Source organism: Moschus berezovskii, chromosome 1 (assembly GCF_049115385.1).
Source record: "Moschus berezovskii isolate FMDL1 chromosome 1, NW_MosBer_1.0, whole genome shotgun sequence".
Classification (NCBI taxonomy): Eukaryota; Metazoa; Chordata; class Mammalia; order Artiodactyla; family Moschidae; genus Moschus; species Moschus berezovskii.
Window position 1 is genome coordinate 105,558,791 of NC_142460.1, and position 25,674 is coordinate 105,584,464.

The 25,674-nt window shown below is 43.3% G+C and overlaps 1 protein-coding gene across 3 annotated transcripts in view; it reads left to right on the forward strand.

The window, feature by feature from the left end:
• KLHL6 (kelch like family member 6) overlaps positions 1–25,674 on the forward strand; it is a 121,980-nt gene that overhangs the window by 57,818 nt on the left and 38,488 nt on the right. For 2 of the 3 annotated variants that reach the window (XM_055409590.2, XM_088838741.1), the window contains one exon: positions 4,785–4,900. In XM_055409590.2, coding sequence (XP_055265565.1) covers positions 4,785–4,900 — 116 coding nt within the window. Of the gene's footprint in view, positions 1–4,335; positions 4,901–25,674 lie in introns of those variants that run through there. The other variant, XM_055409525.2, reaches the window with a different exon arrangement.

Here is a 25,674-nt window from a genome sequence, read left to right on the forward strand (position 1 = left end):
AAGTGAAGAGGAACTAAAAAGCCTCTTGATGAAAGTGAAAGAGGAGAGTGAAAAGGTTGGCTTGAAGCTCAACATTCAGAAAACAAAGATCATGGCATCTGGTCCCATCACTTCATGGGAAATAGATGGGGAAATAGTGGAAGCAGTGTCAGACTTTATTTTTTGGGCTCTAAATTCACTGCAGATGCTGATTGCAGCCATGAAATTAAAAGACGCTTACTTCTTGGAAGGAAAGTTATGACCAGCCTAGATAGCATATTAAAAAGCAGAGACATTACTTTGCCAACCAAGGTCCGTCTAGTCAAGGCTATGGTTTTTCCCGTGGTCATGTATGGATGTGAGAGTTGGACTGTGAAGAAAGCTGATCGCTGAAGAATTGATGCTTTTGAACTGTGGTGCTGGAGAAGACTCTTGAAAGTCCCTTGGACTACAAGGAGATCCAACCAGTCCATTCTAAAGGAGATCAATCCTGGGTGTTCATTGGAAGGACTGATGCTAAAACTGAAACTCCAATACTTTGGCCACCTCATGCAACTAGCTGACTCACTGGAAAAGACTCTGATGCTGGGAGGGATTGGGGGTGGGAAGAGACGGGGACGACAGAGAATGAGATGGCTGGATGGCATCACCGACTCGATGGACATGAGTTTGAGTGAACTCCGGGAGTTGGTGATGGACAGGGAGGCCTGGCGTGCTGTGATTCATGGGGTCGCAAAGAGTCGGACATGACTGAGTGACTGAACTGAACTGAACTTAGTAGCAATATGTTAACATGGGGAAACAGTGTTTCTTCTTCTGTAGCTGACCTAAGACTTGTTTCTATCAATATAATTTGTGTTAGGGAAGACAACTGACTGGAGTCAGAAGGGGCACTCTGAGGCCTTAAGAATAGAAATTTTCTTTGAAGCAGCCACCCATTTGTATGGGGACAGAATCTATTCCTTACAAGCATCATAAAACTAACTAGCATAGTAAGATATAATTAGATTCTTTTCTCAGGAGTAAAGCTTTTTTCAATGGTTTGTATATTTCATTGTATGGTAGGAAAATAAAGTTTACACAGAACTGAATTATTTTGCTTGCAGCTGTAAAGAATATTTACCATTTCATGATGAATCTCAGAGCTTATCCAGTTTGACATAGACACACTGATTGTGTTTTTTACCTTTGCACTAAAATCTAATCATAGATCTTATCACACTCATGGTACAACTTTGTGTGTACTTGCCTACTAGTAAAATGGAGGGTTTGAGGGAAGATAACAGTCTTATTCAGGTGGTGGAGTGGGTGTGTTTGGGAGGTATATGGAACATTATTGGGAACTTGGTTAACAGGATCCACCATGAATGAAGAATTGACATATTCTTGGACTTTCGTGGTGGTTCAGTTGTTAGGACTCTGACTTTCCACTGCATGGGGCACAGTTTGATCCCTGGTCAGTAAACTAAGATCCTGCATGATGTATGGTGCAGATGAAAAAAAGAAAAAATTAATGTTAGCAGTGGTCGTGGTTGCACAACTTGGTGAATAAACTAAAAACACAAACAAAACAACCACTGACTTGCCACTCAAATATTCACCAGTAGTAGAATGTGAAAATATGGCACAGATAACACATAGAAGATAAAAAACAGGCAGAAGTGTGGTTGACTCTTAAAAAAAGATAAAGATGAATGAAAGAAGGCATACTAAAATGTACATAACTATAATTATGCTTATACACATTAAAAATTTTATACACAAAAACTATATTATTTGTGGATGCTTCTTTAGTTGGTAAATCTATAATAGAGAGTATGAAACTGTCAACGTGGTTAATTGTAGGGGGCAGAAAGTGATTAAGACTAGGAAGAAGCACACAGGGTAGTCTCCTGGTGATGCATTGTATACTCAGGTTATACTTACATTTATCTTTACAGTAATTTATTAAATTGTATGTTCGTGTTTAATCACTGGCTATATACTAATGTTACAGATTTTTTCTTAAAGTTTAAAGGACAAGATTTGGCCTTGATACAATGCTTCAGAAACAAAGAATTGAGTTACATTCTTAATTTTGTTGTATTTGAAGTGGCTGCGTGGAATTTAATATTGCCAATGTTATTTATAATCTGAGAGGTTGTAGAGGACAAAATGCCACGAAAGGCATTGGATCATGTGCTGTCCTCAGCTCTCCTAGAGGAGGTGTTTAGAGTCATAGAGGTGAAGTTCTGAGCTCTTCCTGGCCAGCGCCTGCAGGAGGAGTTTGACTTGTGTGTGTCTTTGTGGCAGGCACAGGGAACTAGTTGTATACACAGCCCATCTTCTGTGTTAACAGGCTGTAACTTTGTCCAGCTGTCACATGGCTATTTCTTGATCTTGGGGAGATGGACTAGTCCCAGTGGATGAATTGTGTTTGATGCAAGTCAATCATAGTATTCAATTTATATTTCCTGGTGTTTGGTCTAAGGTGGCCAAGTAGCCTGGGAAAGTATCACAGGGATTTCAGGAAATACTTCTCTCTCTGATAAAGATAGAGAGATGGAGGAGAAGAGACCTATGCTTTTTTGTCCTGATTTTGGACCAGAGTTCTGTGAAAACATGGTGTTGTGTTTTCACAACAATAGTTGTGCAACAGATATTGTGTGACCATGTTAGTATGCCTTTATCATTCCAAGGGAGATATAGTGAAAGATGGGAAAAATCTTCTGTACTTGATGACATCACTGAACTTCTGGATCAACCTGGGACTCCACACTTCGAGCTTATTATAATGTGAGACTCTTATTGTTTAAACCACTTTTGATGGGATATTCCGTCTTTGAAGCCAAATGCATCTTTTTTTTTTTTTTTAAGCCCTGGGCACAGCTTGTGGGGTCTTAGTTCCCTGACCAAGGATTGAACCCATGCCACCTGCAATGGAAGCATGGAGTCCCAACCACTCATCTGCTAGGGAATTCCCAGAAGCCCAAAGCATCTTGATTAACAGGACTCTAGATGAAGACCTAGTTTGGGGGGAGAATATCAAAGGCCCTGATTTTAGGAATAAGTATCCATGGAAGAAAAGAGCTGAAGCAGAACTGGAACTCCAGGAGAGGGAGTCACCATTGACCAGGGAGGAGAAAGGATTGGACTCTTGCAGATCATTGCTGCCCACTGCCCCAAGTGGAATGAGTGCAGGTGCAGACAGCAGAAGCTGCTTTAGTGAGGTGCCGAGCACTAGGGTAGCTGTGGCAGGCAAGCCCAGCAGTTCTGTCCCTGGGATACAAGAAGCCAGGGCCAACATGATATTACAGCTCTGATAGCGTGGGTATGGTGGAGGAAACGGGTGCTTTAGAGTTGAGAACTGGGTCCTGTCACTCACTTGAGCAGAACTTCACTTTCCTTAGCTGTGAAGTTAAGTAAGTCATATTAGCACCATTGGGTGGTTATAAGGATTAAAATACATTCAGTTCAGTTCAGTTCAGTAGCTCAGTCATGTCCGACTCTTTGCGACCCCATGAATCGCAGCACGCCAGGCCTCCCTGTCCATCACCAACTCCCGGAGTTCACCCAAACTCACGTGCATATCGAGTCGGTGATGCCACCCAGCCATCTCATCCTCTGTCGTCCCCTTCTCCTCCTGCCCCCAATCCTCCCCAGCATCAGAGTCTTTTCCAGTGAGTCAACTCTTCACATGAGGTGGCCAAAGTATTGGAGTTTCAGCCTCAGCATCAGTCCTTCCAGTGAACACCCAGGACTGGTCTCCTTTAGGATGGACTCACTCCTATAAATTTCCTAGGATATAGCAAGAGGTTAATAAATGACAGTTTTTTCTATTTAATGGAGACCCGCAGATGCAATGAAAATACTTGACAATCCACGACTAGACGCATGGCCAATAGATGCTGAGTGAGGCCAGGCCAACTTGAGACTTCCTAGGGCAATCTGGTGTTGACCTACCCGGATTGGTCTTCCAGAAGAGAAGACCCTGGGGATGGAGCTTCTAGAGGCCATTTCTTCTCTGCCCCCAGAGGCATATCTAAAACAATAAACAATAGGGAGGGGGAAAGGGATCACTAATAATTGCCATGACATTGTTTTCCCCTGAGCAGGGACAAAGACAGATGACACGCAGTGTTGACAGAAATAAGAATGCCAGAGCTACGTAGGGCTTTCCAAGGTTCCCAAGGAACTGAGTGGGGGGCTCATCATGGGGTCCCAGACTCCTAGATGGAAGGAGGAAGAGGATTTAGAATGTCCTATGTCCATTCCGTCATTGACACCTTGGGATATAGAAGCACCGGAAGTACAGATGTAATGACCAGGACCAGAGGCTTCCTGATCACGGATATGATGGGGGAGGTGGACCAAAATAGCCACACGGCACTAATAAAAGACTCCGAGAAGCCACTCCTTTTCTATGGAGCCCCTTCCTACACACCCTTCTAAGTAATTTCTAACCTTGTGATGATTGCGGAAAGAAGAATAATAGAAGTTGCTGGCGCTTGTAGTAACAGGATGAGAAAGTGCGAGACTTCCTGTTGTGTGTGTGTGACAGCTGGTGATAAGTGGAGGGCCCTGCACAGGAAATCCGCCCAGCTTCTGCAATGTGACCTGCCTGAAACTTGGGCGCTCCTTCAGTCTGAGTGTTGATGGCAGGACAAAGGGGCACCTGGACCATGGACGACGTGGTAGAGAAGAGTTTGGAAGGGCCCTTGGCACCTTCTACAGATGAGCCCCCCGAGAAAAGGGGAGACCTGGTAGAAATCTTAAATGGGGATAAGGTAAAATTTGACGACACAGGACTCTCCTTAATTCTGCAGAACGGCCTGGAGACCCTGCGAGTGGAAAACGCTCTGACCGACGTCATCTTGTGTGTGGACATCCAGGAATTCTCCTGCCACCGCGTGGTGCTTGCCGCGGCCAGCAACTATTTCAGGTCAGCAGCCTAGGACCAGAGTCAAATCGGGTGCAGGTCGTAAGGGAAATCTGAATTGATGTGACAGCCCGATTGAACTGGTTGGCTCTTGTATTGACAGTTTGTCTATTTGTTTAGGTTTGTGTGTCTATTAAAGATATGTACAAAAAAGGAAGCTATTAAACCTTAGAGTTTAGAATTTAAGTCCTACTAAACGAGAGCTTGCATCATTTCAAAGCAATGTTTATACCTTATGGTGAGCCTTATTGTGTATATGTCTTAGTCCAGAGGGTAGAAAATTATTGAAGTTATGGGATTTTTTTTCCCCCAGCACCTGACTACTGTGTTGGAAACATAATGCTGTCTTTGTTCACCAACAGACATGGAGAAAATGATGTGGCCACTCTTAAAGTTAGCCAATGACTTGCTGAAAAGCAGGGGCTTCTGTTGTTGTATAGGGAGTGGGGTGGGAAGGGAAAGCAGTTACAAAGGTGCTTTAGAAGTTAGAGACGCCTAGTTATAACAAACTTAGAGATCGGGGTTCCAACCCAGTCTGCCCCTTCCTGAGCCCGGACTTTAGGCAAGTAATTTAATGCTCTGAGTTCCTGTATTGTCATCTGTAAGATGGGAACACTGATGCTTACCTCTTAGGATTATTGTCATAATTAAATGTGAGAGGGAAGAGTTTCACACAGTGCCTAGAATTTAGTAAATGCTTGATATATCTCTGTTGAAATTCTTTACCTCAGTCTATTTCAGCTAAGAACCATGTAGTGAGCAAATTCTCGGGGGAAGGAATGTGGGAGAATCAGGAACCCTGTGAATTTGGCTGGATTCAGAGTTTTCCAGATCAATGTAGACGTGGTGGGAACCAGTCCCCAAGGGAAATGCGGATGCAAAAGTTATTTGGGGAACTTGAAGAAGAAATAAAAATTGTAATTCTTCTTTTCAAGATTCTTCTTAACTCTTTGTTTTGGCTGAGGAAATTAAAAGCTATTTACTTATGTAAATATCATGGAAGGTATTTTATTTTATTTTTTGAGATGCTTAGGGGAAAATGTTTGGAATTCAAAGAGCAAGGTCTATATGCTGTTGTGAGACTGATCAGGTCCCGTATATAGACAGGGCAAGGGGATATCTGGGTTTGTAGGAAGCAGGGTCTCTATGTGCCAAGCCGACAGTTATCTGATTTTATTTTTGCAACAGCATGGTGAAAGTGCCTGATATGCCCTTTTACAGATGAGGAAATGGAAACCCAACATGACATATCTAGTCATTGCTGGAGCACAGATTGGGCACATTCTAGAAAGTTTTGTTTTTATTGCAATACGAACTGCCCCTAAATTGGAGGCTTTACTCCGCAAGAAGCATGTAAAAGGTAACATATAGATAGGCACAGCCATAACGCTGGGTTGACGTAGATAAACACATTCCTTACTCCACCAGTATTGATCATATGCTTTCACACTGATCACAACCCCTTTCAGAAATGAATGAAAGTCAATTTAGCCTATGTATGTGCTGAGCACTCACTTTCAGGTTTATTCTTTTTGCTTTGAGTCACTAGAAAACTGCTATCATAAAACATGTGCCTGATTACCAGTTTCATTAGCCGCTCGACCTGGCTACGAAGCAGGACTGCCAGCCATGTGCTTTTGCGTACATCACTGGTTTCTCTAGTCCTGGGGTTTCTCAGTGCAAACAGAAGGTGTTTGGGTTCAGGTCCTTCCAAGCCTGATGATCTAGTATACTTAGGGAGAGTGTGTGCGGGAGAGTGTGTGCCAGCCCCAGAGACAGCCATAGGGCGACGAAAAGCTGGAGGCAGCCACGTGGTGAATGTGTCTGCCAGGGGATGACAAGTCTCTTCCCAAACTGCCTGGTCATGAAGGGGAATTCCTTCCATTCTTTTTTTTTTTTTTGATTCTTATCTTGGTATTTCCAGAGTGACTCTCCCTATAATGAATGCAATCCTGGAGACAGGATTCTTTTTTTCTGGTGCTACTGTTTAAAATAACTTGTGTTGTTGACCCCTTACTGTAGGTAAAGCCCTGTGCCACCTGTGTCACATACACTGTCCCACTTAATCCTCACGACTGCTCCCCTGATGTGGGGAATTGTCTCCCCAATTCTTGATGAGGAACCAAAGCATGGAGTGTCTCACTTAACACAGTGCACAAGCGGGGTTGGGACCCAAGACTGACATCAAGTCTTACATTCCCTCACTGTCTGGCTTGTTTCTAAGATTTTGAAAGGGCCTGGGAGCCAAGTTCCTCTTATGGTCAGGCTTCGAAAGGGCAGAGAATCTGCTCTGTCTGAGAGGCTTCCAACATAGCCCCCTGAGCTCTGGAGGGCCTGAAGCTGGTTGTAAAATTTTGTAGGTTTTTTTTTTTTTTCTTATTCATTGAGAATATAAATATTTTCCACTCAGTGATGTAGCCTTCATTTATTTAACCAATCCTCTATCGACAGACATTTGGATTATTTCTAATTATTTGCTATTATAAACAACGTTATAATGAATAATCTTTTATGTCCTTTCACATGCATGCAGGAATGTCTGGGGGAGCCTTTCTAGATGAGAGTTTGCTGAGTCAAAGAGAAATGCAGCTGCAGTTTAGTGGCTATTGCCAAATTCTTCTTAATAGGGGTTCAATAATTCTGAGCTCCCTACAGCCTTCCCCAAAGGATAGCATCTAACTTATGAGAAATAGTATCTCAAGGTAGTTTTAATTTGCATGTCTCTGGAGAAGGAAATGGCAACCCACTGCCTGGGAAATCCCATAGACAGAGGAGTCTAGCAGGCTATAGTCCATGGGGTCACAAACACTTAGACACAACTTAGTGACTAAACAACAACAAAGATATCTATTTATACATTTATACTTATATAAATTTCTAAGGCCTGTGTGTATATATATATGTCCACAATCCATTTTTTTAAAAATTTTACAATTTAAAAAATCTGAGGGCAAACATGTTTTCTTATGATCCGTTTGGTTACCAAACCTGAGATGACCTGAATTTATTTGCTGGTGAAATAAAGACTGTTTATCCCCCACACACACAAAAAAAATAAATGCATGTCTCAATTTTGATAAGGTCAAATATCTTTCTTTTTGGTATGTTTTTGAAAATTTTTTCAATTAATTAGTTAATTTTTTGCTGTGCTGAGTCTTCATTGCTGCATGGGTTTTCTCTAGTTGGGGAGAGTGGGGACTACCCTATGGTTGTGGTGTGCAGACTTCTCATTGTGGTGGCTCCTCTTGCTAAGGATCATGCGCTCTTGAGTGCATGGGCTTCAGTAATCGCGGTCCTGGGCTCTCGAGTGCAGGCTCAGCAGTTGTGGTGCACAGGCTTAATTGCTCCCTGGTATGTGGGGTCTTCCCAGACCAGGGATGGAACCTATGTCTCCTGCATTGGCAGGCGGATTCTGTACCACAGAGTCACCAGGGAAGCCCAAATATATTTTCATATGTTTAAGCGTCACTTGCAGTTCTTTTGTGCTCAGTTGTGTCCAACACCCCGCGACCCCATGGACTGTAGCATGTCAGGTTCCTCCATCCATGGGATTTTCTGTGAACCATCATTTCATAGCCTTGCAAATAAAATTTATTTTTATAAAAAATTATTTTAATCAAAATACTACATGCAAATACTTAACAAAAAGTCAAATAGTATTTAAAAGCTAATAATGAAAACCAAAAAGTCCTCTTCACTTCCTCCACCTGTCAGTCCTGGTCACTAGATTCCACTATTTTCGATGTTTAGCTGTTACTGTTTCTTCTGTTATTATATTTATATTTCTATAAAATATTCTTATACTGCTCTTTCTTCATTTTTCAATGTTAGACATCATTCATTAATTTTCTAGTGTGTCTGATAAGGATTTAGCACTTAAACCCATCTCCCTTACCTATAATCTCTCAGTATAATACTATCACATTTTTGATACATTTGTATTACATTATACCTATGAAAACATTGTTTTCTGTTGAGCCAAATTGTCTGTTACGGTTACATTTTCTTTCTTATAAAATGTTTTGTGTTTCCTGAAGTTAATAACTCACTTTTTTTTTTTTTTCCATTTGCTTAGTTTTTGGGGTATTTTTTGCTCACAGCCTCTCCTGGTTATCTTTCGTGTGGTCCAGTGCATCAGAAGATCTGTCAGTTCTATCCACCCCCAGCATCTTTATCACTCCCAGTATCCCAAACAGCTTCTCTGAACCTGCTGCCCAGCTACTGTCTAGCCGCTTGTGTAAACACAGTGGCTGTAAATAGGGACTATATTAGTAACTCAGACAACGAAGTTCCCTTTGGGGGCCTATTGAAAAGTCTAGAGTGGAATGAGGAAGCTGGGAAGACACTAGAGTAGAGTTGAGGTTGAGAAAAGGGTGAGGGAGAATAAAGCTTAGAAAAATTTAGGGAAGTACAGGTTGAACATTAATAACGATGTTTTCAAAACTTTTATAAGACTTCTAGTGTCTTTTATAAGATTGCTACTAAGCTGCCATTTGTGTTTACTTCTGGACAGTTTCCCAAATCAAAGTCGTTAGAAGGGCTTGTGCATCCTGCATACCAGGCCCCACTTATGGAAGGATCTCCATTTAAGCCAGTGGTCCTGTCCACTTGCAGGTGAGCAGCTCACTGCAGAATATGGCAAATTCCGATGCTGACCCATAGGGCAACCATGTTGTGATTCCCAGGGTTGGCAGAGGGAGGAGAGTACAGTGATGGAGGGAGGGGTTGACAGGCTACTGTTAGTCCTACGTGATGAGCCACTCTTCCTATGTGAGTATATAAGCTTCTAGGCTGAGGCTATCAACAGCAAGCTCCTTTGTTGCTACTGATGCCTGAAATCTCTGCCCGGACTTGGCCCCTGCCTTGTACCCAGTACCTCCGTCTGTGGGTCTGGTTCCCTGAGGCTGTGATAAGGGGACTTTACCCACTAGCTACAAAAATCAAGCCCAAGGCCAGGGATGGGAAAGGTATTGTGGGTACAGTTTATTAATAATTATTCTATATTAGCCAATTACTGGATGGCAGAAAGGGGGTCAAGGGTAAACTGGGCTTACTCTTAAGCTCTGTTTAGATGTAATTCTTTGCGTTTTCTCCATAATAATGTAAACTATCTAGAAAGGAGCCAGCAAGTGCAGGTGATAGAATAAACAAAGATGAGTTACAGCCGTCTGCGTCTGGATTTAAAATCTGGCTAACGGCAAAAACATCGAGGATAGCTACTGCCACACTGGGCACTGCTGGTGAACTCAAATGAACTGATAATTGTACTTCTAGCATTGGGTTGTGTATTTTACACCTTTAATACTGTCCTTTTGGCAGAACCATTATGGTGGTTAATAATTAAGTACTATAGATCTATAGTCTCTTACCTGTAATTTCAAAATCCCCAAAGTGCTAAAAATGGGAAAGTTTTCCATAATTTATTTGATCACCAAATCTAACTGGAACTCCACTCACCTGGTGAAGAGATAGCTTCTGAACTGAGAGGAGGCTGCTTAGACTCTTGATTTTCCTTAAGACAACTATTCATATATTCACTGCTGAGGTGCGTGCTAATGTGTTGAATTGAGGAGTATTGGAGGTGCTATGCAGTATTCATGATATGGTAAAAGCCAAACAATTCTGAATGCCAGAGCACATCTGGCTGCAAGATTTTGCGGTAAGGGGTTATGACATTTTCTGATAAAGTTAATTTTCATTTTGGGGTGGTTCTTCTACCTTTTTCCTGCAATTTTATACTTATTTGTTGTTGGTCAGCCACTCAGTTGTGTCTGACTCTTTGTGGCCCTATGGACTGCAGCATACCACTCTGTATTTCACTGTCTCCCAGAGTTTGCTCAAACTTGTGTCCATTGAGTCAGTGATGCCATTCAATCATCTCATTCTCCTTTGTCCCTTTCTCCCTCCTGTCCTCAGTCTTTCCCAGCATCAGGGTCTTTTCCAATGAATTTATACTTATATTGCATACTTATACTTGTAAACATGGTTTCCATATAATCTGTGTCTTGCTTTGCACCCTTTTTTCTTGTTGTCTTTAGCCTATAGTGCTCCATAGTTTTCATAAATACTATTTACTTATTTAGCTGCCATTTTTAACAGATGCATAATATGAAAATCATTCATTATGAATATAGGTTGCTTTCAAATTTTTGTTTTTATAAAGTATGTGGTAATAAACACCTTGTATTAAGTACTTAGGGCTTCCCAGATGGCTCAGTGGCAAAGAATCCGCCTGCCAATACAGGAGACTTAGGACATGCAGGTTCAATCCCTGAGTTGGGGAGATCCCCTGGAGCAGGAAATGGCAACCCACTCCAGTATTCTTGCCAGAATAATCCCATGGACAGAGGAGTCTGGTGAGCTACAGTCCATGGGATAACATAACACGACTTAGTGACTAAGCATGCATACACATTAAGTACTTTTCACAGCTTGGAAATGGAAACTAACATTTTTTGAGTCTTTACTGCATGCCAGGAACTTTGCTGGATTCTTTTTTATTTGATTTAATCTTTAAAATATTGGCAATTAAATAACAACAAGTTGATAGCTTTTGTCTCCATTTCACCCTCCAGGGAATTCACTTTGACAAGAAGAATGGTTTCCATATTGGGACCCAAAGTGAAGGTAGACCTCTCCACTGGGCAGAAATATGGCTGTTAGGACACTGCCTGTGAAAGACCATTAACTCCCTCTCCCTGCCATGCACTAGTGTGGTCCACATAAGCTGAAATGACAAGAAGATATAAAAATGATTGCCTTTGTGTGCATACACACACGGGCACAGGCAGGATACAGTAGGAATGCTCACCCAATTTGAGTCTGGTAGCTGAGCTGACAGATCCTGGTAGCAGAGACCCAGCATGCCTGAGGGTACTGGCCTGGGTCAAAGGGCTAAGTAAGAAATAAATATGCAGGTTGGGGTGTGAGGTGAAGAGACACTATGCTTGGAAAGCTCAGGACTTCAGAACCTATGGGACATCATTGGGGCTGGAGTCGGTAAGTGCTGATAGAGTGGAAAGAACATCGTCTCAAGGTTCTGCCATTGGCATTTGAGTCCTTCCCCTGCCACTTCTTGGCTGTGCCAATACAGGAGAAATTGTTTGGCTTCTCTGAGGTTCAGCAAATTATCAACAACACAGTGAGGCTAATGATTTGCATCTACCTCTCTTGGTGAGTTAGTCTGACATACACATAATAAAATGGATTCATTTATAAATGTATTTCTCTCAACATTTTATTCCTGGCAATAAGTTAGATTTCTGAGTTCCAAGGAATAGCAATTAATTGACTCTTTTAGGAAGGGATTTATGTAGGTAACTCCTCCTGAAGGCTGGAGTACCAAACTCAGAAAACAGACAGCAGCAAGGGAGGCCAGGCAGTGTCCAGGACCAGAGCCTAAAGCCACTTCAAACCTGTGGTGAGGAGGACTTGGAAGCCAATGCTAGCACAGCTGTGGCCCCTGGCACGACTTGACTGCTGTCCTGGGAAACCGGAGGCTGCTGCTACTTTTGCTGCTTCTACCAGAATAGGTTCCCTGTTTCTGCCTCTTTGTGTTACCAGCTCCCAGTTCAGAGCCTCCAGGGTTGGTTTATCTGATTGGTCAAGTCTGAGTTAGACACATTAGGTTGTTAGCTGTGACAGAAGCTGGGAAAGTGAGCATCAGGCTTTTGTAGCTTCTGGATAGGGAAGCAGCTTCTGTGCCACACACCATCTTTTTCAAACGGAGTTGTGCCACACCTAGGGAGGGTTTCAGGTGTTGGGCAACCAAAAAATGCCAAGGATTCTTTACATGCAGCTACTATGTGACAGGCCTACATTAGATATAGAACAAGGCTTAAAGTAATATGGGCTAAACAGGTATTAGGGAATTTCCCTGCTGTTGTCACATATGCATCAGAAATAAAGCTTCTGAGATCTTAGAAGAGAAGAGGACCATTACTTGCATTTTTATTCCTCCTTTCCCTCCAAATTATAGGTAGTCCTTTGCATAATTTATAGTAGGCTGAATGCTGAAGAATTGATGCTTTTAAACTGTGGTGTTGGAGAAGACTCTTGAGAGTGCCTTGGACTGCAAGGAGATCCAACCAGTCAATCCTAAAGGAGATCAGTCCTGAGTGTTCATCGGAAGGACTGATGTTGAAGCTGAAGCTCCAATATGTTGACCGCTGGATGCCAAGAGCCGACTCATTAGAAAAGACCCTGATGCTGGGAATGATTGAAGGCAGGAGGAGAAGGGGATGACAGAGGATGAGATGGTTGGAAGGTATCACCGACTCAATGGACTTGAGTTTGAGCAAGCTCTGGGAGATGTGAAGGACATGGAAGCCTGGTGTGCTGCAGTCCTTGGGGTCACAAAGAGTCAGACACGACTGAGCAATGGAACAACAACAGCAACTGTACATACCTGTGAGAATGTGTGGAGTGAAGGCATCATCCATCTTATATGGAACTGGAATCAGCTTGAAAGTGTGATGAGCTGCCGCTGCAGAAGCAGACACCTTGTAAATGTTTGACATGGATAAAAACTTGATATTCCTCCTGCAGGTTCTGTCACTGATTAAGTGGCATCCTGGTCAGAGCAGGAAGTACTCAAAGAGTCAGGAGTCTATTGCACAACTTCAGAAAAGGGAAGGATGATAAAGCGTGGTCACCACAGGAAAAACTAGAAGGAGCAGTTAGGAAATCCAAAATGCTTCGGAACATTGTGGATTCAACAGGCCACTCATGTGACCCTCTGGCACAGATGTGCCGTGCCTACAGAGTGACTTCTGCAGACCTTTGAAAGATGCTGGCAGGGGTTGCTGTCTCAGGGCAGAAGTGCAATCAGGTCTTTTGAATTCTCAATAAAATGTAATCTCTGTCACTTCCACCCTAGCATCTAGGGCATAGGGATCTTCTTTCAATCAGGAAGAGAAAAAAATATTCTTCTCCAGTTTTGAATAATGTTCCATTTAGCAACTAAAACACAACAGAGAAATAATTTCGTCATTTACTTCTCAAGTTCTGACCTTTATCTCTGAATCAAATACACGGATATGTAACTGTCCCTCAATGAAAATGCCTTTACAGAGCTAGATTCTAATATAGTAAACACCAAACAGCCCCCGAGATGAGAGGGCCAGATGCAGAATATCTGTGTTTTTGATAAAAACACCTTGGAGCTCACCATCCATGCCATTGCTCAGTGTTCTATATTGGTCAGCATTCTCTGGGTTGTGAGGAATAGAAACTCAAAGTCAACCAGCTTAGGCAAAAGAGGAAGGTGTTTGGCCACATAATCAAAGCATAGAAAGGGCCGGGAGGCAGTAGAGCCCAGGAGGAAGAGGAACAAGGCCTTGGAGGCAGTCAGGGAGCTCCCTTCCCACCCTCACTTGTCGCTCAGGTGGGGTTGCTCAGGTACACTGCAGCCTCACAATGGGGAATTTGCCTGTTGGCAGCTCTGAATCTCACTTCTCTCAGTTTTTGTTCCAGAGAGCACTGAGGGGTAGCTGCAGTTGGAAAGTCCCCAAGAAGGACTGATTGACCCAGCTGCATTCAATTACCCAATCTGAGAGTAATCACTGGCAGGGACATGGGGCATGACAGTCAGCCCAGCTCAGCTCAGGAGTCCACCGATGGACAGACAGGGGTGTGTGTGTGTGTGTGTGTGTGTGTGACGAAAGAGACAGAGAGAGAGGTCAGTAAAACAGTGAGAGCTCCTATTTTAAACCACATGATTGGAGTAGAACCTGGGTGGGAGGAAGAGCATTTTCTAGAAAGAATAGGGATAACTGGACAAAAGGAAAAGTACATTTCCATTAAATAAAGATAACAGATCCTGGCTTACTTTTTAATTAACCAACTTGTTACACTTCTGTATTTGCTTTGACTGTCAGGAAGCTCAATGCATTAGGTTTCCTTAGCCTAGGTTTCAGTGATATAGTCTTCTCCTACTTTAATCCCTTAGTTCTTATCTTCTTATTTTTTGTGTTAGTTTGTTTCATAATACCTCTGCTGCTTTAGTGTAAGCCCTCTCAAGCTCTTTCAGAGAGGCCATTTCTGCATAAAAAGGTAAATTTCCCTTGTCATGAAAGAATATCTCTCAGCCAACCCACTTATCCTCTGTCAGCTGTAAGGACTCTTTTCTTCTTTTAATACATCTAACATTTTTGGAAAGGCTACAATAATCGCAGGAGTGCTGATACTGTTATGACTCTAAAATACAATCAAACCAAAAGTTGCATCATGGCCTTTTTCTGAGGAGACACTCAGAGATCTATAAAAAGCAATTTTGCATATAATGACTCAGGTCTGGGGTCAAGTAAGAGCTGACTGTTGTCAAGAGATCATATGTCATGTGGAGCAAGCTCAGACTTGCAGTGGGCTGGCATATAAAGGGCATTTTGGTGTTGGGGGATTAGGGGAGGGTTTATGTCTCATGAATAATTCCAGGAAGGTAAGGTTGGTGGACCCAGCACACAAACGAAACGACAAAGATTCCACATGTTAATATATAATTGCTTTTCCCCTTCTGACTTACTACACTCTGTGTGACAGACTCTAGCTAGGTCTAACCACATCTCTACAAATGACCCAATATCAGTCCTTTTTATGGTTGAGTATATATATGGTTCAGAGAAGGCAATGGCAAGCCACTCCGGTACTCTTGCCTAGAAAATCCCATGGATGGAGGAGCCTGGTAGGCTGCCGTTTGTGGGGTCGCTAAGGGTCTGACACGACTGAGCAACTTCACTTTCACTTTTCACTTTCATACATTGGAGAGGGAAATGGCAACCCACTCCAGTGTTCTTGCCTGGAGAATCCCAGGGATGAGGGAGCCTGGTGGGCTTCCGTCTATGGGGTCACACAGAGTCGGACACGACTGAAGTGACTTGGCAGCATATATATGGTTGAGCATATATATATTCCTTTGTATATATGTGCCACCTCTTCTTTATCCATTCATCAGCTAAATGGTCCAGAGGAGCCTATCTGCAGGGCAAGAATACAGATGCAGATGCAGAGAACAGATGGGTGAACATAGCGATAGGAGAGGGTTAGGGGTTACAGTTGTCACGCAGCCTAAGCATGGGACCACAGGAAGAAGGATAGGATTGGAATAAAGAATATTTCAAGGGCCAATAAGGCCAAGAGAGATGGGCAGGGATGACCATGAAAGGTTTGTTGGGTTAGGATGAAAAGTTTGTAATGTATCTTATAGGAAGTAGGAAGCCAGGGAAGAGTTTTAATCAGGAAAGTGAGAAAGTGATCCAATATCTCTGTTAAAATAACCCTCTGGGGTGTGATGTGGAGGTCCTGACCTAGGGGCACCCTCAGGTGACTGCAGAAATTACAGGTAGAGAAGATTAGGTTGGAATTAAGGCTAAGGCAGTTGGGATAAGGAGACAGTTTCAAGAGACATTCAGAGTCCTCTCTGAGGGCCCTCAGGGCAGCCAGCCAACAAGGGTGCCATTGGTTGGTGAGAAGGGGAAGAAGAAAACAAGGCTGGGGGACTGGAAGACAAACCCTACTTCTCTGAGCTTCAAGATTGGAAAGAGAAAGACAAGGCAATTTAACTCTTTCAATCCTTCACCCACCCATGCCACTCCATTGTGGGGCAGAGCCCAGAAACAGAACAAGTACTATCAAAGTCAACTCAAATAGTGAACTTCCTTTTAAAGCACTTTGAGGGAGACACACACCACACCAGTTCCCCTCTCATCCACATCTCTGATACCTGTTGGCTTTTTGGATATCTTTGTATGAATTTTTAAAAAGTCTTATCTGGGCAGACCAGTTAGAAATAGGTGCTCCTTTCCCTAGGGACTGTAGCAATCCACGTCAGGGCTCAACGCTTGGCAAGTGCAGCTGGAGGTCCATCCCAAATCTGACCACATCTGGGTGGCCCTGAGGGTAGCTCGGCCTGAGGGAACTTCTCCTTCACCTCTTGCTTCAAAATTCCTCTCCATCCCCAGCTGGAGCATCTTTCGCCCTCCTCCTTTCCCTTGGCTTCTGTGTCATAAAAGCCCAAAGAACAGCTTTGGAGGTCCATATTCTTCTTTGGCGGCTTGTAGTGGGAGAAGTCTGGAGCACATGTATAGTCACCTTTGTCCTATCACAAGATGGATAACTTTTAGGACTGGGGAAGCCTCAATATTTGATCACCTTGGGATGAGGATTGGGACCAGTCTGTGTGTTTTTAAGTGGTCAGAGCCAGGGAGTGCTCAGAAAAATGTCACAAAGCAGAGGCTGAGCCTCGATTTCTGGAAAATAGCATGGAGGCCATAAGAAACCAGCATGGGGTTCTAGGGGGCTGAGATGGAAAATGTTTGGGAAAAGAGGGTGATAAGGAGCCTCCAGGGCAACCGTCTAGTCAGGATGTGGCAGTAGACAGCAAGCACAAATGCTGACTCTGCTCCCAGCCCAAGGGAAGTGAGAATCAGAGCAGATCTCACTGAAGAGCGTTGTGAGGGAAGTGGTGTTTTTTTAGGGGAAGCCAGGGGAACCTTTGGGCAAAGAGATGAAAGATGTGAAAAGCAAATTAAGGTGAAAAACAATCACCATGCTTTGTAATGTAAAATCTTGGGTAGCAGGGCTTAGGATAAACACCGTGGGACTGGAGTCCCAATTTGGAGAATCACTAGAAAACATAGCTCTTCACACACATACCTTGCTCCCATCAATCAGTCTTGAAGGTTATTGTTATTTATTCTCATGGCAGTTAGAGGAGAAACGTGGATTTGGAGACAAGAGGAATTCACTTGGCCTACAGGGCCAAGTATAGGACTGCATATGTAGTTTCCTTTTCATCCATCCATCCAACAATAGGCCAGTAAATAAAAATTGAGAGAGAAATAAAATCTAACCTGTGCCTCTAAGATCCTTAAGAATCTAATAGAGGGAAAAGGCACAGCAAAAATAGACTCTACTGGACTTCCCTGGTGATCCAGTGGTTGAGAATCTGCTTGCCAATGCAAGGAGATTCGGGTTTGATCCCTGCTCCGGGAAGATTCCACATGCCACGACTCGAAGTCCATGCAGCAACTACTGAAGGCCCTAAGCACCAGTGAAGACCCAGTACAGACAAGTAAATAAATAGATAAAATTAATAATTTTTTTAAAAAGGCCCTGTAGAATGTACAGAGTCCTGTCTGTAACCCAGAGTCTTGATGTAAACAGAGGCACATGTTGGAAACTGCTGGCTATGGGATGGGGAAGCAGAGTACACAGATCAGACTGTGAAGGGCCCTGTGTAGGAATGTTGAGAGCAGTTTAATGTTTCTTTTTCTGGGCACTTGTTATACAATCTTCTTTAGCATTTGGTCCCATTTGTTATTCAGGATGTCTCTTGTCCAGCTGTGTCTGTCAGGATTCTGCATTGCAAATGGAAGATACTCAGTTCAGACTGGTTGAAGCACATAAAAAAAAAAATAAATCCACACATGATTTGAAAGTCCAAGGGTATTGGTTTCAGGGTTAGTTGGATCGTGTGCTCACATAATGTCATCAGGGCTCAGTTTCACTGTCTCTTCTTTCCCCTCGCCTTTGTGTTGGTCTCTCAGGGGGTCTTCACACATGGAAGCAAGAAGGTCTCCAGCCTCTCAGAACTTTTGTTTCTCTCAGCTCAGCAGCCCCACTGGGAAGAGAGTTTCTCTTTCCCAATAATTCTGGAGAAAGTTCTGGAATTGGTTTCAACTGAACTGGCTTCTTCGTGTGCCCATCTGTGACCCAGGCACTGTGGCTTGGAAGACATACGGACTATGCTAACCTTAGTCTAAGAGGTGGGACTAGTTCCATACAACCCTCCCAGACTGGTATTGGAGGAGGGATAGTTCCTCAAAGGAAAATCTGAATACTCCTTCTAAAATGATTAGGAATGGTGTTGGGCAGCCAAAATAAGAACTTTCATTGTATCTTTGTGACTGAATCATTGCTGAATTCTGGCCACAAGCATTTGCTGTGACTGATGCTGTTGTTTTAAGGTTTTTAAAATAACATTTATTTCTTAAAAGTTAACATATGCATAACAGGAAATAAAAAAACACAAGAAGCTAAAAACAAAGTCATTCATAATTGCCATCGGTTTACTGATGTGTCCTTCTAGGTCTTATTTGTGTATTTTCACAACTAAGCATCCTTTTTTATGTAATTAAGACCATACAGTTGTATATCATGCTGTTTCACATATCATGAATCTTTACCATTTCAACATCCCAAAGCTATGAGTATTTTGATAACCAAGAATATACTATACCAACTCAATCTGGAAGGAAAAAAATTATAACCCTGCCTTTCTCGGTGACAAAAATTTCAGAAAAGACAAAAATGGCAAATGGATGACTGATGTGTATTCTGCCTGACCTTGCAGGTCAGTACAAGCCCTTCTTTCTGTCATAAATTTGGATGGGCTGAGGCCATCGATGCCATGCAGAGGCCTCAGCAATGGTCCAGTAGGGCTGGGAGGGCTGATTCTATAGAAACAAGGCTGGCATTTGGTCCCGTAGAGGTACATGTGCAGCATCCTTAAGGATTGGTGAACTTGGGCAAGGGGCTTGGCAGAGACAGTTCTTTTGAGGTCTGATGGTGTTTAGAATCAGGTGGGGGCAGCTACAGGGTTCCAATTTGTCTGTTTGGAGCAAATATTGAGTGAGCAGCTGAGAATTCAGGGAGCTGACTCCAGGCCCTGAAGAGAGACAGCAGAGTACTGTTGGTCATTTCTCTAGAGTGGAAGGAGAGATGGCCATGAACCTCCAAATCCTTCTCTGAAGGCACCCCTCCAGGCATATGAGATTTACATGTGCGCAGCAGATAAGAACAAGGAATTGCACACTGTTTGTTACTAATAGGGCTTTGCCACCACATCCTGTTTCAGAACTCCTAGGTCTAGTGAAATGTGGTACTTGAATGTAAGCTGTAGGGGCCCTGTCTACACAGCTAAGTTAGAGAAAGACTTAAGAGGCCAGGACAAGGCCTGCTTCCATCTGAATCCCCACCAGGTTTGGAAGTGATGGAGGAGTGCTACTCCTGCCCCGCAAACTCCCAGTGTAGGAGGCCTTAGATCTCATGGAATTCTAGGAGGTCTGGATCTCAGAAGATGAGAAGAAGAAACTACAGGGAGGGAAGACTTTCAAGGGCATATCTGTCCCAGAACCACAACCAGTTATTTCCTTGACCTGGACCTTAGTCCAGTCTCCTTCTTGGGGTTAGCCAAGAGGAACTGAGTTGGGAAATGAGGTGACCTCTCTGTAGGACAGTGATTTTTAAACTTTGATTTGCAAAACAATTATGGGTGGGGGCTGGGTGAGCCTAGTAACATTTATATTCCCAGCCCCACTGCCAGAAATTTTGTTCAGAAGGTCTAGGGTGGGTGGGGTTCAGGATTCTTCTTTCTTAATAAACAATCCAGGAATTCTGATGCAAGTCATGCATGGCATATACTTTGAGAGCCATCATCCTTGAGGCTGAAGTGCCTGCAGGCCAGGGATGTGGGCAGGACTCCTGTGCTGGGACAGGGTCTACACGGTAGGGCTTAGGGAATAGTTTGAGGTCAGAAACTGGGCTGAGCCACATGTATAGGTCTTTTGTCTAGGAAATGGCAGGTGGAGGTTTGGTGCCTTTAGCTTTGAGGTGCTGGGGACCATAGACAGTGATGTCATCCAATGCTAGGGTCACCCTTGCTTCCACTGACCCTGTGTTTCCTTTGCAGAGGAAACCCCTTTGACTGGCCACATTGGGTTTACTTAATCCTTTCTTTTTAAAAAATATTTATTTATATTTATTTATTTGGCTGCACAAGGTCTTAGCTGTGGCATGTGGGATCTTTAGTTGCACATGCGAACTCTTAGTTGCAGCATGTGGAATCTACTTCCCTGCCAGGTATTGAATGCAGGTCCCCTGCATCAGGAGAACAGAGTCTTAGCCACTGGACCACCAGGGAGTTCCCTCAAAAATCCTTTCTTAACAATATAGTGTTCATTGAACAGCTCATGATTGCTAATTTAAAAAACATTTTTGGCCAATTGTATGCATATTGACATATATCCTTTTCTAAAATTTTTAACTGGAGGATAATCGCTTTACAATATTATGTTGATTTCTGCAGTACAACAATGTGAATCAGCTATCAGTTCAGTTCAGTTCGGTCGCTCAGTCATGTCTGACTCTTTGTGACCCCATGAACCACAGCACGCCAGGCCTCCCTGTCCATCACCAACTCCCGGAGTTCACTCAAACTCATGTCCATCGAGTCGGTGATACCATCGAGCAATCTCATTCTCTGTTGTCCCCGTCTCCTCCCAACCCCAACCCTCCCACCATCAGAGTCTTTTCCAGTGAGTCAACTCGTCGCATGAGGTGGCCAAAGTATTGGAGTTTCAGCTTTAGCATCAGTCCTTCCAATGAACACCCGGGATTGATCTCCTTTAGAATGGACTGGTTGTATCTCCTTGCAGTCCAAGGGACTCTCAAGAGTCTTCTCCAGCACCACAGTTCAAAAGCATCAATTCTTTGGTGACCAGATTTCTTCACAGTCCAACTCTCACATCCATACATGACCACAGGAAAAACCATAGCCTTGACTAGACGGACCTTTGTTGGCAAAGTAATGTCTCTGCTTTTTAATATGCTATGAAGACCTACAAGACCTTTTAGAACTAACACCCCCAAAAGATGTCCTTTTCATTATAGGGGACTGGAATGCAAAAGTAGGAAGTCAAGAAACACCTGGAGTAACAGGCAAATTTGGCCGTGGAGCATGAAATGAAGCAGGGCAAAGGCTAATAGAGTTTTGCCAAGAGAACGCACTGGTCATAGCAAACAGCCTCTTCCAACAACACAAGAGAAGACTCTACACATGGACATCACCAGATGGTCAACACCGAAATCAGATTGATTATATTCTTTGCATCCAAAGATGGAGAAGCTCTATACAGTTAGCAAAAACAAGACCAGGAGCTGACTGTGGCTCAGATCATGAACTCCTTATTGCCAAATTCAGACTTAAATTGAAGAAAGTAGGGAAAACCACTAGACCATTCAGATATGACCTAAATCAAATCCCTTACGATTATACAGTGGAAGTAAGAAATAGATTTAAGGGTCTAGATCTGATAGATAGAGTGCCTGATGAACTCTGGACGGAGGTTCGTGACATTGTACAGGAGACAGGGACCAAGACCATCCCCATGGAAAAGAAATGCAAAAAAGCAAAATGGATGTCTGAGGAGGCCTTACAAAAAGCTGTGAAAAGAAGAGAAGTGAAAAGCAAAGGAGAAAAGGAAAGATATAAGCATCTGAATGCAGAGTTCCAAAGAACAGCAAGGAGAGATAAGAAAGCCTTCCTCAGCGATCAGTGCAAAGAAATAGAGGAAAACAACAGAATGGGAAAAACAAGAGATCTTTTCAGGAAAATTAGAGATATCGAGGGAACATTTCATGCAAAGATGGGCTTGATAAAGGACAGAAATGGTATGGACCTAACAGAAGCAGAAGATATTAAGAAGAGGTGGCAAGAATACACAGAAGAACTGTACAAAAAATATCTTCATGACCAAGATAATCACGATGGCATGATCACTCACCTGGAACCAGACATCTTGGAATGTGAAGTCAAGTGGGCCTTAGAGAGCATCATGATGAACAAAGCTAGTGGAGGTGATGGAATTCCAATTGAGCTATTTCAAATCCTGAAAGATGATGCTGTGAAAGTGCTGCACTCAATATGCCAGCAAATTTGGAAAACTCAGCAATGGCCACAGGACTGAAAAAGGTCAGTCTTCATTCCAATCCCAAAGAAAGGGAATGCCAAAGAATGCTCCAACTACCGCACAATTGCACTCATCTCACACGCTAGTAAAATCATGCTCAAAGTTCTCCAAGCTAGGCTTCAGCAATATGTGAATCGTGAACTTCCAGATGTTCAAGCAGGTTTTAGAAAAGGCAGAGGCACCAGAGATCAAATTGCCAACATCCACTGGATCATGGAGAAAGCAAGAGAGTTCCAGAAAAACATCTATTTCTGCTTCATTGACTATGCCAAAGCCTTTGACTGTGTGGATCACAATAAACTATGGAACATTCTGAAAGAGATGGGAATACCAGACCACCTGACCTGCCTCTTGAGAAACCTGTATGCAGGTCAGGAAGCAACAGTTAGAACTGGACATGGAACAACAGACTGGTTCCAAATAGGAAAAGGAGTACATCAAGGTTGTATATTGTCACCCTGCTTGTTTAACTTATATGCAGAGTACATCATGAGGAACACTGGGCTGGAAGAAGCACAAGCTGGAATCAAGATTGCTGGGAGAAATATCAATAACCTCAGATATGCAGATGACACCACCCTTATGGCAGAAAGTGAAGAGGAACTCAAAGGCCTCTTGATGAAAGTGAAAGAGGAGAGTGAAAAGTTTGGCTTGAAGCTCAACATTCAGAAAACAAAGATCATGGCATCTGGTCCCATCACTTCATGAGAAATAGATGGGAAAACAGTGGAAACAGTGTCAGACTTTATTTTTTTGGGCTCCAAAATCACTGTGGATGCTGATTGCAGCCATGAAATTAAAAGACGCTTACTCCTTGGAAGGAAAGTTATGACCAGCCTAGATAGCATGTTGAAAAGCAGAGACATTACTTTGCCAACCAAGGTCCATCTAGTCAAGGCTATGGTTTTTCCCATGGTCATGTATGGATGTGAGAGTTGGACTGTGAAGAAAGCCTATCGCCGAAGAATTGATGCTTTTGAACTGTGGTGTTGGAGAAGACTCTTGAGAGTCCCTTGGACTGCAAGGAGATCCAACCAGTCCATTCTAGGGGAGATTAATCCTGGGTGTTCATTGGAAGGGCTTATGCTAAAGCTGAAACTCCAATACTTTGGCCACCTCATGCGACGAATTGACTCACTGGAAAAGAGTCTGATGATAGGAGGGATTGGGGATAGGAGGAGACGGGGACGACAGAGAATGAGATGGCTGGATGGCATCACCAACTCGATGGACATGAGTTTGAGTGAACTCCAGGAATTGGTGATAGACAGGGAGGCCTGGCGTGCTGTGATTCATGGGGTCGCAAAGAGTCGGACACGACTGAGCAACTGAACTGAACTGAACTGAACTAGGTTGGTCATAACTTTCCTTCTAAGGAGTAAGCGTCTTTTAATTTCCTGGCTGCAATCAGCATCTGCAGTGATTTTGGAGCCCCCCCAAAAAAGTCTGACACTGTTTCCACTGTTTCCCCATCTATTTCCCATGAAGTGATGGGACCAGATGCCAACATCTTTGTTTTCTGAATGTTGAGCTTCAAGCCAAACTTTCACTCTCCTCTTTCACTTTCATCAAGAGGCCTTTGAGTTCCTCTTCACTTTCTGCCATAAGGGTGGTGTCATCTGCATATCTGAGGTTATTGATATTTCTCCTGGCAATCTTGATTCCAGCTTGTGCTTCTTCCAGCCCAGCGTTCCTCATGATGTACTCTGCATATAAGTTAAACAAGCAGGGTGACAATATACAACCTTGATGTACTCCTTTTCCTATTTGGAACCAGTCTGTTGTTCCATGTCCAGTTCTAACTGTTGCTTCCTGACCTGCATACAGGTTTCTCAAGAGGCAGGTCAGGTGGTCTGGTATTCCCATCTCTTTCAGAATGTTCCACAGTTTATTGTGATCCACACAGTCAAAGGCTTTGGCATAGTCAATGAAGCAGAAATAGATGTTTTTCTGGAACAAATATCAGCTATAAGAATCAACTATAAGAATACATATATCCTTAAGTAGAATTTAATTCAGTTTAGCTCAGTTAGAGCTATTCCAACCCTGAATACCTCATTGATGCAGAGGATTTAGTTCTTGTTATAAATGTGATGGTGAAGGGATTAGAAGAACAGGACAGGGTCAACATGGGTGTAGCTGGTCTAGGAATGACAGGGGGGTGGTGGTGGAAGTGGATATTTGTTTATAGTACTGTGATTGGGGTTAGAGCTTCAGGAGGCAGGAAGTTCTGTGGTAAGTGTGGAGGCCTGAGGGGTGGGAGGAACCAAAGCAAAGTTGGGCTGATTGAAAATTCTGATTGGATGATATTTAGGAGCTGTTGGAACATGAAGAACTCATTGAATTTGTGAGTGGGAAGTTTTGGTGTGGGTGCATTCTCTTTAAGCTCCAGGCATTGGACTCAGGAGTGTGATGGGTGTTCTCAATGGGCAGGTCTCTTTGGGCCTCATCCTGTAGAATACTTGATGATGTTTGGAGGGGCAGAGCCCTGTCAAAAGCAAATATGGAAGATCTAGAAGCACAAGTTTGCTGTCGTTCATTCATTTATTCTCTCCCCAAATGTTTACCGAGTCTCTACTTAGGTTCCAGGCACTATTCTAGCCCTGAGGATATAGTGTTGAGCACAGCATAGCCCCTGCCCTCACTCAGCTCATGTTTTAGCAGAGAGACAATTATTAAACTCGTTAACAATAGATGTGTAATATAACTTCAGGTTGGTACAGGATCGTGGAGAAAAACAATGGAGATGACATTAGGGAGTAATTATTTTAGACTGAGTGTCAGGGTTGGTCACCCTGAGGCAGTGACATCCGAGTAGAGACCTGAATAAAGTCAGGAGTGAGGCTGGCAGAGCTTGGAGGGGAGCGAAGCCCAGACAGAAGGATGGGGCCATGGCCTGACTTCATTCCAGGAGACTCTGGCCCATGGCTATTTCCATAGCTGTTGTGGGAGATGAACTCTATTTCGGGTTCGGCACTGACTCACTGCTGAAGTATTGGGCAACTGACTCCCTATGTTGAGACTATTTCT